Genomic DNA, 15,179 nt, shown 5'->3' with positions numbered 1-15,179 from the left:
ACCTGGTTCCAATCCTCTCTCGATTGTTGTTGCGGGGGATCGAACACAGGTTCGATCTACCAAGTGTAGTCTCAATCACCACTACACCAACAACCAATTGATAGAAAGATAAAGAATTTAATAGTATAAAAATAAAATAAAATTGCTAATCTAATACGGAGTACTACACATTGCTAGTATATCAATCATGTCAACTGAAAACTTTAGGAAGAATTTGGGAAAGTAATATCATTGACAATTCAAGATTCCAAGCCTAAACCAAATTCGACCAACCGAGAGCTTCTATCACCGGAAGCCTGACTGACAATGCCCAGAGGAGTATGGGATGGGATTTGTGCTTGATGAGAATCGAACCTCACACCTCTGGACCACTAGTCCAAGAGATCATTCTCGAACCACATTCGACTTATAACAACATATATTTACATGTGTTGAAACCCGAATTATGCTTGACTTGTTACTATAAGTTTTTCCATATAACTTTGATAAGTTTCTTCAGAAATAAGTCCTCTATGGCGGAAATCGAGCGCGGTAGCGTGATCAACCGTAGTAATGTCATGGATGCTAGCCCTCTTCGTATTTTTTTGTTTTATTTTCCTGTGTTTAAACTTTTGGGCATGGCTAGCTACTTGGACTGCAGACCTTGATTTCACAACCATCTTTGATATATATTTCCAAGAACCTTCTCCATAAATCTTCTCACCGATCAAAAATAACCTACAATATTTACAAGAATAATGAATTTATGTATTTGGGATGTCAATTAATAACGTGCAAAGAATGCACAAAATATTTAATGAACTTTTAATATTAAAAAAAAAAAAAAACCCCACAAATTCTATATTAAATTATGTATTAGATTAATTATATTAGCTTTCATACCACGTATTCATTAGAAATTACACTTTTTAAAATCAATCAAACTCATTACATGCAAATTAAAAGTTATCCTTAAAGATATTAAAGCTATATCGATCAAAATTGTTAGTGTCCTTTAAATTGACCGTCTTACGACAAAAGTAAGTAATAAAAAGATATATAGGGCTTTACGACACTATTTTTTTTTACAAATACAGGTTAAATCTATAAAGAATTTGTTAATATAATTTGACGGATAACACAATTAAATAGATTTTAACAAGAACAAAAAATATTTATGAAAAAAAAAAAATAAACCCTACTTTCTCAAAAACATAAATAATCAAACATTGATGTTAAATTATGACCAAAATTATGTAATGATTAGTATAAATTGATTGACTGATGCTTGTAATAATTATATATATTACGTACCTGTGTTCATCTTTAGACCATTGAGTATATGTATTAGTATTCTTGCGGACGAAGTTGTTGTGACCATTATACTTGTCGTCCTTGTACTTCGGTATGTATACCCTGCCATTTTCGATCTCGTTCACGTCGTGCACAAGCTTGTTGTAGTGATTCTTAACCTCATCCGGTGATCTTTTGCCTTTGAGATGGATTTTAGCGATTGAAATCCACGGGTTGAGCTCGTTGTCAATGACTTCTTTTGCTACACATATTTCAAATGTCTTGTTTTCCTCTTTAGTCCACTCTTTGTAATTACTCAATGATGATGATGATGATGGTAATTCCATTATTTTTCGCTAATTATAATTTAGTGGACCAATTAGTCAATTTTATACAAACAACAAAATCAACCCTTCAAACCCTAATACTGTATTAGGGTATAATACAAAGAATTTACGAAACCTTTTTCCCTCGAATTTAAAAGAAACGTAGAAGAAATTGGGGAGAATATAAGTTAGATTAATATGATAAAAAGTTTGTGTATATATATAGAGTTTGAATATGAATAATAGTTTGATTATATGTAGGAAACCTCTAATTGAAATCTTATATAATACAACTAGATATTTTTTTAGGTGCAATGTACAAATAATACACGCGGAGTACTAGGTATTCCTATTCCATACTTCCATAGGATAATATTTTTTATTATTAAAATTAATAAGATAGATTTTCGGAGAATCTTTCGAGTATAAAATTAGATACTATATTAAAATTAGGATAATAAAATTAGCAACTGAAATTGTTTAGAAATCAATATGTGGAAGCCATGGGGGCTTTTGCTCAAAGGACAAATAACCGCGCTCAGTGGCGGATTCAGGATTTGGGAAATGGGGGTACGAAATGAAGTTCGATAAAAAATTTACAAAATAATATGCGGATTGCAATATTATTTTCTTAGCTAAATTTTGAGTTTACTAAATTGTAAATCATAAATAATTTTACTTTGTATTAGTATTTGCGTGTACGATACACCCCATTCTCCGACAATAAGTCTTACGAGTAATATTGAGTAACTACATATGTTTTTGGAAAAAAAAAAAAGAGAGAGATTATCTAAGAGACCTGTATTTGGAACAAGGTCTCTTTGATCGAAAATACTAATCTGGCTTCAAAAAATAAGAGTCTAAGAGACCCGTTTTTAAAATAGGCGATCTCTTTGAAGTTATCACAAAAAAGGGAAGGCTGATTCAGTGCCTACTGCCTAGGCTATAACTACATAACAGTAACTAAGAGACCACCTATTTGATACAGGCGGTCTATTTATTAACCAGTTTTTTTTTTTTTTTTGGTCCTTTTTCCTTTTCCTCTTTTTTTCTCTTTTGCGGAATGAGGGTACAGCTGTAACTCTTTATTATAAACTTTATTAATTCAAACAAATGAAACAATCTCTAATAACTTATATTTCATACAATACCACGACATTAAAGTGACTTGGTAAACTAAAAGTTTCCATTGATAAACAGAGAAATTACGTACATTGTGAAGCAAGATTGTTTGAGTTCAACAATTGAAGGAAGCCTTAGCAAAAAATTAAAGCTGGATGCTTGGAGCATCAAAGAGGCCAAGAGAGTTTCCTCAATGAAAAGACGAAAGCCCGGTAGCCCTGTTGAACACTAACATTATACGATGTAGCTTAGGAAACACCAAGTATCCAAGCCTGAAAATGATCGTATACCACTTAGTTTTTTGGAAATTTTGTTTTTTACCGTCTAACAAAAACACGAAAATCCCTTTTACCACCTCCAAAAAAAAAAAATATTACTTTACTGCCTCATAAAAAACACGAAAATAGGTTTTACTACCACTTAACGATTTTCATCCAAAATTCCCGTTAAGTGTGGCCCACAGTAACACGTGTCATCATTTTATTTGTTCAAAAAAACAGAGAAATAAAAATAAAAAAAAAAAACAAAAAAACCTTAAACTACTCCAGCCACGACCACAGCGCCACCACCGCCTTCCCCCCAACTCACCACAACCCTCCCCGAAACCACCACCCACGTCGCACCACCAGCCCCAACCCATCTGAACCCTCCCCCTCCCTTTCCCGCAACAGCATCGCCCCCAAAAACCACCAAACCCAAAACCCTCCTTCCCTAATACGGTCACGATTTCGGCCACAAATGGCTGAAATCGGCCAATTTTGGGGCTGAGTGGCCTTAACCGGCCGATTTCGGCCATTTGTGGCCGGAATCGGGGCTGTTTTGGGGGGATTCGTGGTCATTGAGGGTTGTGGGTTGGTAGTTTTTGGGTCGATTGCAGTTGCGAGAGAGGGAAGGGGGCGTTCAGGTGGGTTGGGAGAGGGAGAGGGAGGGGGTGGAGCCGTGCCGTCGGTGGTAGGTTCGGGGGGGCAGTCGTGGGTTGGGGGGAGGGCGGTGGTGGCGCTGTGGTGGCGGCTAGGTAGTTTTAGGTTTTTTTTATTTTTTTAATTTTTAATTTTTTTTTAACTTTTTTTTCTTTTTTTGGCCAATAATAACACGACACGTGGCTTTATGGGCCCACTTAACGGATTTCTAAACGGAATCAGTTAAGTGGCGGTAATACCAAATGTTTGGAAATTTATTTGGTGGTAAAGTAATACATTTTTTTGGGAGGTAGTAAAAGAGATTTTCGTGTTTTTGTGAGGCGGTAAAAAAACAAAATTTCCTAGTTTTTTTAAAAAATGTTGTGAAGCTCTTTCTTAACCATTTGTATTATTTTCTTATTCTCTTTTTGATACGGAAAACTTTAATTTGTAGGCTTTAAATTTCGTTTTTAACGGTCCTATATGTAATTCTATATGGTTAGAATATAACAAAGATGCAGCCTCGCCAAATGAGCAAACCTAGGGAAAATTATGTTTACATTTTACAGTAGGATCTACAACATTATAACTCATTTTTGAGCCCAAAAATATATATATTTCGCTCTGTAATTTACTTACAAATCAAATCACGAATATATTATCACGATGTAGGAGGGAAGACTTCACACACATTTTATAATTTATATCCTCCATCTTGATTTTTTAAGAGCTGACCCAGTCAATTCCCCAGATTAACGAATTTGTTTATCTGGGGGTATAATTATCTTTTCAAGTAGCAATGGAGGGGTATATGCGTCTTTCCATGTACTAGTTGAGGGGTACATGTGTAATTTCCTCACTAAACAGTAAAAGTAAAAAGCAAACAGTAATTGAACATTACTTGAACAGTACGTAATAAATGACCCTGCTTTTTCAATATATTTACAAAAATGTCATCAGATTAACAAAAATTCGTTTATCTGGCAGATTAAATTGTATTTTCCCTTTTATTAATGATTTAAACGTTTTAATATAAATCATCATTTAGCAAACATCAACACATGCACGCTGCATGCTACGCACGCATTAACCAACTGTAATCATCAACAAAAATTTCAACTTTAAAATTAAATATTTAAATTGTATTAATTTTAAAAAAATCTAATATGCATTAAAAAGTAATTATTAATATATTTTCTAATTATTAAGGTTGTTATTAATAAGTATGTGCATGCACAATAAAAGTATTAAAAGAGAATGCATAGTATGTGTTATTATGGATCATTTTTACCAAAACTAATAGAAATCTAATCATATTAATCGACAACCAAGCTATTTCAAAAGAAGAAAAAAAATTACCATTTGACATAAATCCTACAAATAATTAAGTTAGATTGGATTAAATTGAAAGTTTATGTGACGTATTGTAAATAATAACATTAATATTAATTAATAAAAATCATTGCTTGGATGCAGAGCCTTAAAATAATATGTGGTACAAAGAGCGAGTCTAAATATGATATGTATAAAATACGAGGTATTTATTACTCATAATCTTCCTTAAAAATAAAAAGCCTGTTTTATTTATATTTTGGGTCACCTATGTAACTATGTTCATTCAAATACTTAAGTTGACTATACTCTATATCCATACATTTTGAAAAGCTTAAGAATATTTAGATTATACCCACTAAAATGTTTATGTAATTCTTTGCCCTCATTAATGATGTGATAAATGTCTTTTTTAACTTTCAAGAATAGTGTGCGGATATTGATACCTCTAAGGGGTTGTTTGGTTGAACTTCTTAGAATGGGTTGGAATGGATTTAGAATTCATTCTATGATTTTATTTGTTTGGTTGGGTTATTTAAGTATTATATTGAATGAATCTCATATCTGGGGGATTCTAACTCTACCCCATTCTCTTAAAATCTCATACTCACCTCTCCTCCAAGGATTCATAATCCATACTACCACTCAAGTATGAGAATCCATCCCATAATTAAACCAAACAACTTTAGATTAATATGGGATATAGAATCCGTACCACTCAATGACTCAAGTATGATAATCTATACCAATCCATTCCAGCTTAGTGAATCAAAAAAAATATTTGTTTATATATTGTCCCTCATTATTAATGATGCCAATAAATTAAGTTAAGACAAAAGCCAAACCAAAATTGTTTTCGAATATGGCTAATTGTATATGATGTGTGTTAGCTGCCCTAGTATAATATAAAATTATTTTAAAAAAGTCACGACGACCTATATCTATCATCTTCTAATTTTTATCATACACACTCATTTAATCCTTTTGTGATAAATGCATTTGAATTTTGGAAAAATAGTCATGCGTAATCTTATTTGATTCACCCTTTTTTTAAAATTGTTTTTACTAATATGTAATTAAATTTAAGGTATTAATGATATAAAACATGCATTAATAACGACCTTGTAATAGGTTTATATGGGGTGCAATATATTTTAAAATAATAACTTCCACACATTCTTGAATATGGCCAACTTTCATTATATTAACTTATTGAAAGACAGGTTAGAGTTATCCTAAAAGTTTTTTAAGTTATGCTTCTTATATAATATTAAATTTACTACGTGTATATTTACCAAAAATTTTACCCTTTAAAACACTAAATAAATAATGTATTAGTTTGATCTTATTAGCCTTATAACTAACATGCATCCATTTGGAATACACGTTAAAATATAATCAAAATCATTACAATTTAAAAGTTACCCTTAAATTTTCCTTCCAAAAAAAAAAAAAAAAAAAAGAACCCTTAAATTAAATGGGAAAGTTCTCCAAAAAAAATTGTTTAAGTCACTATAATATTGACTGTCATTCAATAAAATTAACAAAAGTCCGCCTTAATCATACAAACATATTAGAAGAAGGCAGACTCAATTATATGGACTTATGGAGCATAACTCTATCAATTAACCATATAAATAATACAATCGATCCTATAATACATACTGTATAACATTCACAATTCTATCTACTTACAAATCACAAGGGCTCACAATTAAATTTAGTTTTCCCTTAGGATTTTTTTAAACAAAAACCACTATAAGTCTATATATTTTTGATTCATTATGTGACATATATAATACACTTTTAAAAAACAAAAAACCAAAAAACAGAAAACCACAGCGATGCCAAACAAACCCTAATTTTTTTGTTTTATGCTTCATGCATTATCTACATTAATTTTTTTGAAGAGATTTTCTTTGATTTATTTGTTTAGCAACAGTAGAGTACTTGTTGGAATCGTTTCAATGAGTATATTATTAACTTTCAAATGTTATTATTTACACTTATTTATAATAAAAGATATTATTTGTCAAAATTTTTCCAAGGAGAAATAGAACACTTATTAAAATGACAAACTTTTAAATAAATCGGATATACAATATAAAGTTACCCTAAAATGAGCAAAAGTTACTCTAATATGAATAAAGGTTACCTTGACAAAAATAAAAGTTATGAAGTTTTTATATTTTATTGATAAAAGATACCCAAAAAGTTGTAAAAGTGACTCTAAATTTGATAAATGTAACCCCCGAAGTACAGTAAATTACTGTACACCGGAGGTATACAAAAGTTACTCTATTAAAATATGGAGGGAACAATATATATACCATTAAACTCCCTCCGTTTTTTTATAAGCTTGAGTTACTATTTTCGTCCAATTTTTATATAAGCTAAAGTTCCATTTTTGGAAATCTTTTACAATTTAATAATATATCTTTACCCACTAATATCCCCATTGTTTTTTTTTTACTTTATCATCTCTCACTCCTTCTCACACCACTTTATGATTCAACAAAATAATAATCTTATTAACCCCTCTAACATCCTATTTTTATTAAACAATCTAAATCTCTGCGCAATCTCATCTTTACTCTTTATCCTATAAAAAACGGAGGGAGTACTAAAAAAAGGAGTTAAAATAACAAACGAATAAAATTACATAATGTTTCATATATATAGAGAGTACTAAATACAGAGTATTTCTTTTTCAGAGCTTTTTCAGTGCGGCAGGCCACATGGTGCGGCAAGGGTTACTTGTATTCTGGGTTACTTGTTTCTGGAGTTACTTGTAAGTGTTACTTGTAGAATGTTACTTGTATTCTGGGGTTACTTGTATGTGTTACTTGTATTCTGGGGTTATTTGTATGGATTACTTGAATGAGTTAAGTTACACCTACAAGTAACCCCAAACCAAAACCTCATACCAAACCAATAACACCCTACAAGTAACTCCTGACCAAAACCGGTAACACCCATACAAGTAACCCCAGAATACAAGTAACACCTACAAGTAACCCTTGAGGCCTTGACAAAAACCGGTAACACCCATACAAGTAACCCTAGAATACAAGTAACACCTACAAGTAACCCCTGACAAAACCAGTAACACCTATACAAGTAACACCAGAATACAAGTAACACCTACGGTAACACCATACAAGTAACCCCTGCCGCACCATGTGGCCAGCCGCATACAAAATTTTGTATTCTTTTTTTACAAAAATAAAACAAAACGTGCATCGCACGGGTTTTATTTAGTTATTAGACTTATTATGTACTCCCTCCGTATTTAATACTTCATAATTTCTTTTTGCACTATTCACTTGACCTATTTTGACTAATATTTGTTATTTATACATAACGAAAAATATAGTCATTGTACTTATTGAAATCGTTTCAATAAATAGATTATTATTTTTCAATTTTTATAATGTAAACTTATTAATAATTAAAGTGTTTATTGATCAAACAATTAATTGGAATACATTCTAAGGAGAAGTTTAACACTTTTTATTTGACACAAGGAGAAGTTTAACACTTATTAACGTATGATGAGAGTAGTATGTATCCAATACCAAAATAAACAAGATAATAAAAATTTACCAACGCTGCAAGGCCTGCAACGCATTTATTTAGTGTTACTTTCACATTTGATCTCTAGAAGATTTTGTGGAAAAAAAAAAAAAAGGATATGGATGGAATTTATGTAAAACAATTTACTGTATATATGCCATTTTCAAGCAAACTATATTTTCTCTTTTTAGAATGTAATAGATAAACAAGCCTTTACTTTGACTCAATTTCCTTCCATAACGCCTTTTGAAAATTTGAAAATATAAAGGGGTATGACACTATGACGAATGACTGAATGAGGCTATGAGCAATGAAACATGGCAGTATTTGACACTAAATCTAAGATAAAATGATAACCCAACATGTTGGTCCATTTCTTTTTGGGTTTCTTAACAGCTTTTACATGGAAATAGAGGCACACTACGACTCAGATTATGGACCATACAAAATGCTTGACTCCGTATGATTATTATCCCACCTTTAGCCTTTAGGCCGTCCGCTAAAAATAATTCCACCTTTGCATTATTTTAAATAATCTTACCTTTACTCCTAATCCGCTTTAAATGATCCCAACATGTCATGTAACTTGTTTATAACAAGTTATTTGACACGTGTCAGCCTGTGATTTATCAAAAAAATAAAAAAAAAATTAAAATAGTTAAAAAAAATTAAAAGAAAAAAGTTAATTAATAATTATTTATGAAACCACCACCCACCCAAGCCTTTCCCGCTGCCGCTGACACCGCTGCCCATGGCTCGCGTTGGCCTGAACCCCCTCGCCTGAAGCATCAAGCTGCCTCCTCCCTCACGAAACCAAGCAACGTCGCCCTCGAAAACCCAGGCCCTGACCGTTGTACTCCTCCCCATGAACGCGTCGACCACCGCATCCCTCCCCTAAACCACCAAACACCTTTGAAACCATTCCCCGTCCCGATCCCGATTTCCCTTCCCCTTCCCCCAACACGTTGTCGGCCCTCTCCTTTTCCCTTGTCCCTTTTCCAGCCCATAAATTCATCTCGCCACCCTCGAAAACACCATCTCCTTCCCGATTCGGCCTCCCTCCCCTTTCCCTGGCTCAAGTTCGGTCTCCCCACCATGACATCGGCCTCCGTCAGACCGTTACTCTCCCTAGCCTCGAGCTCCGATCTAATCTGCTGTAATTCGGCGATCAAAAGCGGTTGTTGGGGCTGGTGGAGGTGGTGGCTGTCCCCCCTTTTTAATTTATTTTTTTAATTTAAAATTTTAGACAAATTGTATGGTGACATGTGTACTTTAAAAAAAAAATTATTAACAGGTAACCGGTTACCTGGGACCATTAGGAGCAAATTGGGGGTAAAGGTGGGGTGGGATCATTTTTAGCGGACAACCCAAAGGTGGGATTATTGCGGGCAATTTTTCTTTTTACATATTTTGTATTTTACATATTTACAGGTTGTATGATATGTATAATATACTGTATATTTCTATTCACTTAAAAGTTAAAACACATTTTCTCATTTATATGTGGTTGTCGTCCTTAATATACTTGTCACACTTCTTTTTTTTTTTTTTTTTTTTTTTTTTTTTGATATAGAGCCAATTATGATAATCAATCATAGGGTCCCCTGAAATCGGAAGCTAAGAAAGACTCTTATCTACTACCATATCCCTCCTTCTCAATGAAACCATAACATGAGTATTATAAATACCAGTAGATGGAATCAACGAGTTTATTAGTACAAATTAAGAGGGAAAAAAATATATTACCATGAAAGTAATCTCTAGGCACATAGTGAAACCGGCTGAAGAAACATGGAGAGGCATTAATGCATTATGCCTCTCTCAGTACTTGATCAAATAGCAGAAGTTACTAGTTCATCACATATATATTTCTATAATAAACCAACCCAAGAAAAATGGGTAAATCCATCAAACAACAAAGTAATTGACACCCTTAAAGAGTCCTTAAGCCGTGTGTTAGTCCCATTTTACCCTTTAGCCGGGCGGTTGAGTTGGGTCGGGGGACGAAGACTCAAGCTTGAGTGTAATGGCATGGGCGCGGAGCTCATTGAGGTTGAGTCTAGTGAGAAAATCGCCGACTTAGGCGATTTATACTCTTGTAGTGAAAAATTCCGATATCTACAACCTCATTTAGATTACTATAAAAAACCAATACAAGAACTCCCCGTACTTGCGGTACAAGTCACTAGGTTTGCTTGTGGCGGGCTTAGTGTAGGGATATGCATGTCCCACGTAGTTGTAGACGGGAAGAGTGCATTCTATTTCACCGAGGAATGGGCTAGGCTTGCTCGAGGCGAGCCACTAGAGAAACCACCTTTGCTAGACCGTCGACTCCTACAAGCTGATGAAATGTGGATCATGAGTGCACAACAAAAGCACAAGTTTTAGAAGGCCAAAACTTGAGCATTTTTAGTCAGCTTTGTGTAAACGAAAAGGGTTATAACACTAATAATTATAACAAGGTTGACACTTATAAAAAGGTTACTCCTACTTTATTATTTTTAACAAAGGATGAAATTGAAAAGCTCAAAGAGGTTGCTAATAATAATAATAAGAAAACCATAGAAAATGGAAATTATAAGCGTCCATATAGTCGATTTGAAGCCATTAGTTCTCATGTTTGGAGATGTATGACCAAGGCGCGGGAGCTCGACGATGAGGACATAACTACCTTAGTAGTTTCCGTTGATACGCGAACTCGTTTGGATCCGCCATTACCATCAAGGTACGTACCTTCGGTATCCTCTTCTTTATAGTTTATTAATTCCAACTTAATACTTCATTCTTTTGTTTCATAAATGATTAATTAACATTTGATACAATAATAATCGTTTGAAATATGATTATCATAATGTTCTAATAATGATTATTTAGTTCATATATAATTGACTTTTTTTTGTAACCATATAATTGACTTATTTATCTCTTAGTAATTAATTATATTATTTTATTTTTTGTGTAAAATATTATCATCAACATTTTTTTGACTTATCGAAATTTTAGTTTTATTTATGTAATTTTTATTGTTATTTTATAGCTTCTTGAAAATATTTATTGTATCTGGATTAAAATTTTCAAAAAATTATAAGTATCTGCATTGCAGATTTAAAAGACTAATTGTGGTCCTTTTACAACGCGGAAAAATGAAATGATTATATTGTATATCATTAAAATAATATAGTAGTCATTTTTCAAACAACCGCTGTAAAAACATGACACCTTAGGTCAAGTATTGTCTATTAGATGCAATTTATTTTTGCAAATTAGCTACCATTATAACAGTTTTTAATCTTGATTATGAAATACAGTTACTTCGGAAATGGTGTGATTCACGTAGAGGTAACAAGTACCGTGAAGGACCTAATTTCGGAACCTCTAAGCTATGCTTGTAATAAGATAAGGGAAGAAACGAGCAAGGTGAATAATGAGTATGTGATGGATTACATAAAGTTCTTCAAGAATCAAGAGAGTTTAACCAAGTATCAATTCATGGATGATCTAGGAAAAGTTGAATGTCTTTCGATACTCGATGACGACCAAACCGTAGGGGTTGTGAGTTGGTTGAATCTTGGAGGTTATGGCATCGACTTTGGATGGGGAAAGGAGTTTCATATGGGGCCTCCTTTAGTTTATGCAAGCGATGGTGATGTTCTTATTACTCAAAAAGACGATGGAACTGTGGTTGTTAGAGTGTGCGTGCAACCTAATTTAAAGTTTCAAGAATACATTAGTATTATGTGAGCCGATATGTTTAATGAATTCGTTAAGTTATAAGTTACAACTTTAGGTATAATTTGTGAAACATAAAATATTTCAAAATTATAACTAATGCTTAACGGATGCGGCATTATGTTTTTATTTCCTGGATTTTGCTCAGATGAATAAGTTCTTTCATAATTTACTTTTGAGAGGTTTGTATCTTGTATCGATAATATTTGTATTGTGTTTGTTTTCTATCTAAGAGTTATTTTTTGCTTCCTTTGTAAAAAAATTTACGGATTTGCCTTTTGTATTTTCATAATTATAACTGCGTGAATCTGTTTATAAATATCTCTTTTGTTTTATGGGTACGACTAATTTAGTATATATGGCACTGAGTATATATAATATATAAATTCCAAAAAATATACTTGTTATATGAAATATTTAGTAAAATTTGATAAGTAAATCTTACTTTATACATGTTTAAAAGACGAACAAATTATTCAAAAGTTCATCAATATAATAAAGGAAAAATTGCTCCCATTAATCTGAACTTTGCCTCGTCCGCCGAAAATAATCCCAACTTTCGTTTATTATCTATTGCACCGAACTTTGGGGGGTATTAATTTTCGTTGCACCCAACTTACCTGCAACCGGTTAATCCGGTCAACATTTGTGTGTTACATTGTTTTTGGACACGTGTCACTACATGAACGGTCAAATTAAAAAATTATAAAAAAAACAAAATTTAAAAAAAAAATAAAACAAAATTAAAAAAAAAAACAAAATTTAAAAAAAAAAAAAAAACCCAGCCACCCCTTAACGGCAGCCACCGTTAATGGCAGTGGGGGAAGGGGGCGGAAACGACGGGGAAGCTAGGGAGGCCGGATTTGGGTCGGAAATGAAGGGGAAGGGGGCGGAAACGACGGGGAGGGGGAAACGGCGAAAACGAAGGGGAAGGGGAAGGGGATTCTGGTCGGAAAACGGCGGGGGAGAGGGGAGTGACGGAGGAAATAGGGGTGGGGGAGGGGTTTTCGGGGGTGGGGAAAGGGAAAGGGGGAGTTTTGAGGGAAGGGGGAGGGTTGAGCGGCGGTTTCCGAGAGTGAGGGAGGGGTTTTCGGGGGTGGGGGAATGGTTTTCGGGGGTGGGTTTCGAGGTAGGGGGAAGGTTGGGCGGCGGTTTCCGGCAGCAGGGGAGGGGTTTTTCGAGGGTGGGGGTGATTTTCCGGCGTGGTGGGGGTGGGGGTGTGGTGGCCGGCTGCTGGGTATGGGGTGGTTTGTGGGGTTTTTATTTTTATTTTTTTTTTGTTTTTTTTTAAAAAAAAATTTAAGCCAATCATACGCTGACACGTGGTTAGGTGACCTGCTACATCAGGTTAGATGACCTGTTGGGTGCAACGAAAATTAATACCCCCTAAAGTTGGGTGCAATAGATAATAAACGAAAGTTGGGATTATTTTCGGCGGACGAGGCAAAGTTCAGATTAATGGGAGCAATTTTTCCTAATAATAAATTTGAAGCAGAGTTTGTTTTAAAAAAAATTGAAGTAATTAAAATATATATCAAAGTACTTAGTACCTATAGGGATACGAGTGTGTATTGCGTGTTCGATACAAATACGATGATCATAGAAATACACATCCATCAAAATGTACTTGCTTTGTAATGACACATGCCTGTTCACATTTACCGAACTAAGCTGAACTGAACTGAACTGATTGGAGCTGAACTAAACTGAACTGATTGGAGCTGAACTGAACTGAACTAAACTGAGCTAAATTAAATATTTTATGAGAGAAGGAAATTAGGAGCTAAACTGAAATTAAGTAAATGTGAACAGATCTACAGTTGCTAAGACTTCCTAGGGCTTAGCTAATAAAAAAATCTCTAACTAGTATGCCTACATCATTATTAATTTATTATAATACTACGTATTCCAGTGTATAGGATAATAAGGCTTACTTTAGCTAGCACTAGCATTATTGAATTTTGAATGTTTTATTTATTTACTCCCTCCGTCCTTTTATTAGAAACTCATTTCTCTTTATTATGTGGGTAATAAATGTTAGAAATGTGTCTTTAGGAAAGAGGAAGTATTTTTTTATTTTACGGAATGTGTTTCACAAAGGGAGGACCAATTATTTTCGTTTAAAAAAGAGGGGGCAGGACCAGTTATTAGAAAGGGAAAAAAACACATTTGGAGGTCCATAGAATATATATTGATCTTTTTAATCATAATATCATGTTTGGCATTGACGAATCGTGTTTCATGAATTAGCAAGAGACCCAAGAGTACATCCCCATATGGCCATATGAATAATGTTTGGCATCATTGACGAATCGTGTTTCACGAATTAGCAAGACCCCATCATATACATGGAAAAATTATCAGTCCATATTAACCATTCTTTTAAATGATTTTTATTATTCCTATCTATGATATGAGACACATACGCGCTAGAAACTATGAGTAGTCAAAACTTAAGTTTGGCTCTATTTAATTTGAGAGTGGGTTTCACACTTTTATACAGTACAAGATTTAAACCCGTGAGATACATGAATCTCTATTACTCCGATCCTTATGTTTTTTTTTTTAAGTGTTAGGCGTTTGGTTCAAACAATGGTATGAGTTTGGAATGAGGAATGAAATTTGGATGGTATGGGGTTGGAACTTAATACATGATTTCATGTGTTTGGTTTTTATGTAGGAATAATAGTTATTCTTTTAATTTTAAACCTAAAGGTATGGGTATCTCCCCCCTTGGGTTTCAAAAACACATACCTTGAGAGTTTGAGGTATGGGTTTGAAAAATGAAATTTCTAAAAACAAACACAAGGTATGGGATTTGGTCATTCTAAACCCATACCTTATACCTATTATGATTGAACCAACAACCAAATGTATTGAGATGTTTTTGCTTTTTTTAAGCCTTAATTTTAAATATCATATT

General features: G+C 33.5%; 1 protein-coding gene and 1 pseudogene across 2 annotated transcripts; one reads left to right on the top strand and one right to left on the bottom strand.

Annotated features, from left to right (window-relative positions):
- Positions 1-239: 239 nt before the first annotated feature.
- LOC145593969 (transcription factor SRM1-like) lies at positions 240-1,619 on the bottom strand. The gene is made up of 3 exons (XM_081650324.1): positions 1,294-1,619; positions 462-717; positions 240-371 (listed from the first exon to the last, which is right to left on the bottom strand). Exons 1-3 carry the CDS (start codon positions 1,617-1,619, stop codon positions 240-242), a joined length of 714 nt encoding a protein of 237 aa, XP_081506450.1.
- An 8,655-nt stretch (positions 1,620-10,274) lies between these two features.
- On the top strand, positions 10,275-12,293 carry LOC145595609 (spermidine hydroxycinnamoyl transferase-like; annotated as a pseudogene). The gene is made up of 2 exons (XR_014102979.1): positions 10,275-11,252; positions 11,836-12,293. The product of XR_014102979.1 is annotated as a spermidine hydroxycinnamoyl transferase-like (transcript).
- Positions 12,294-15,179: the final 2,886 nt, after the last annotated feature.

The sequence above is a fragment of the Chenopodium album genome, chromosome 19, assembly GCF_948465745.1.
Source record: "Chenopodium album chromosome 19, dcCheAlbu1.1, whole genome shotgun sequence".
Lineage (NCBI taxonomy): Eukaryota > Viridiplantae > Streptophyta > Magnoliopsida > Caryophyllales > Amaranthaceae > Chenopodium > Chenopodium album.
The sequence above is the reverse complement of the archived record's forward strand: the minus strand, read 5'-3'. Positions and strand labels throughout refer to the sequence as shown.

Bases quoted from the DNA above. Each gene is read 5' to 3' on its own strand.
- LOC145593969 (XM_081650324.1), bottom strand. From the start codon at position 1,619: ATGGAATTACCATCATCATCATCATCATTGAGTAATTACAAAGAGTGG. The intron at 718-1,293 runs GTACGTAATATA...TAAATATTGTAG, and splicing joins TGGTCTAAAGATGAACACAG to GTTATTTTTGATCGGTGAGA. The intron at 372-461 runs GTAACAAGTCAA...CTCTTGGACTAG, and splicing joins GTTATATGGAAAAACTTATA to TGGTCCAGAGGTGTGAGGTT.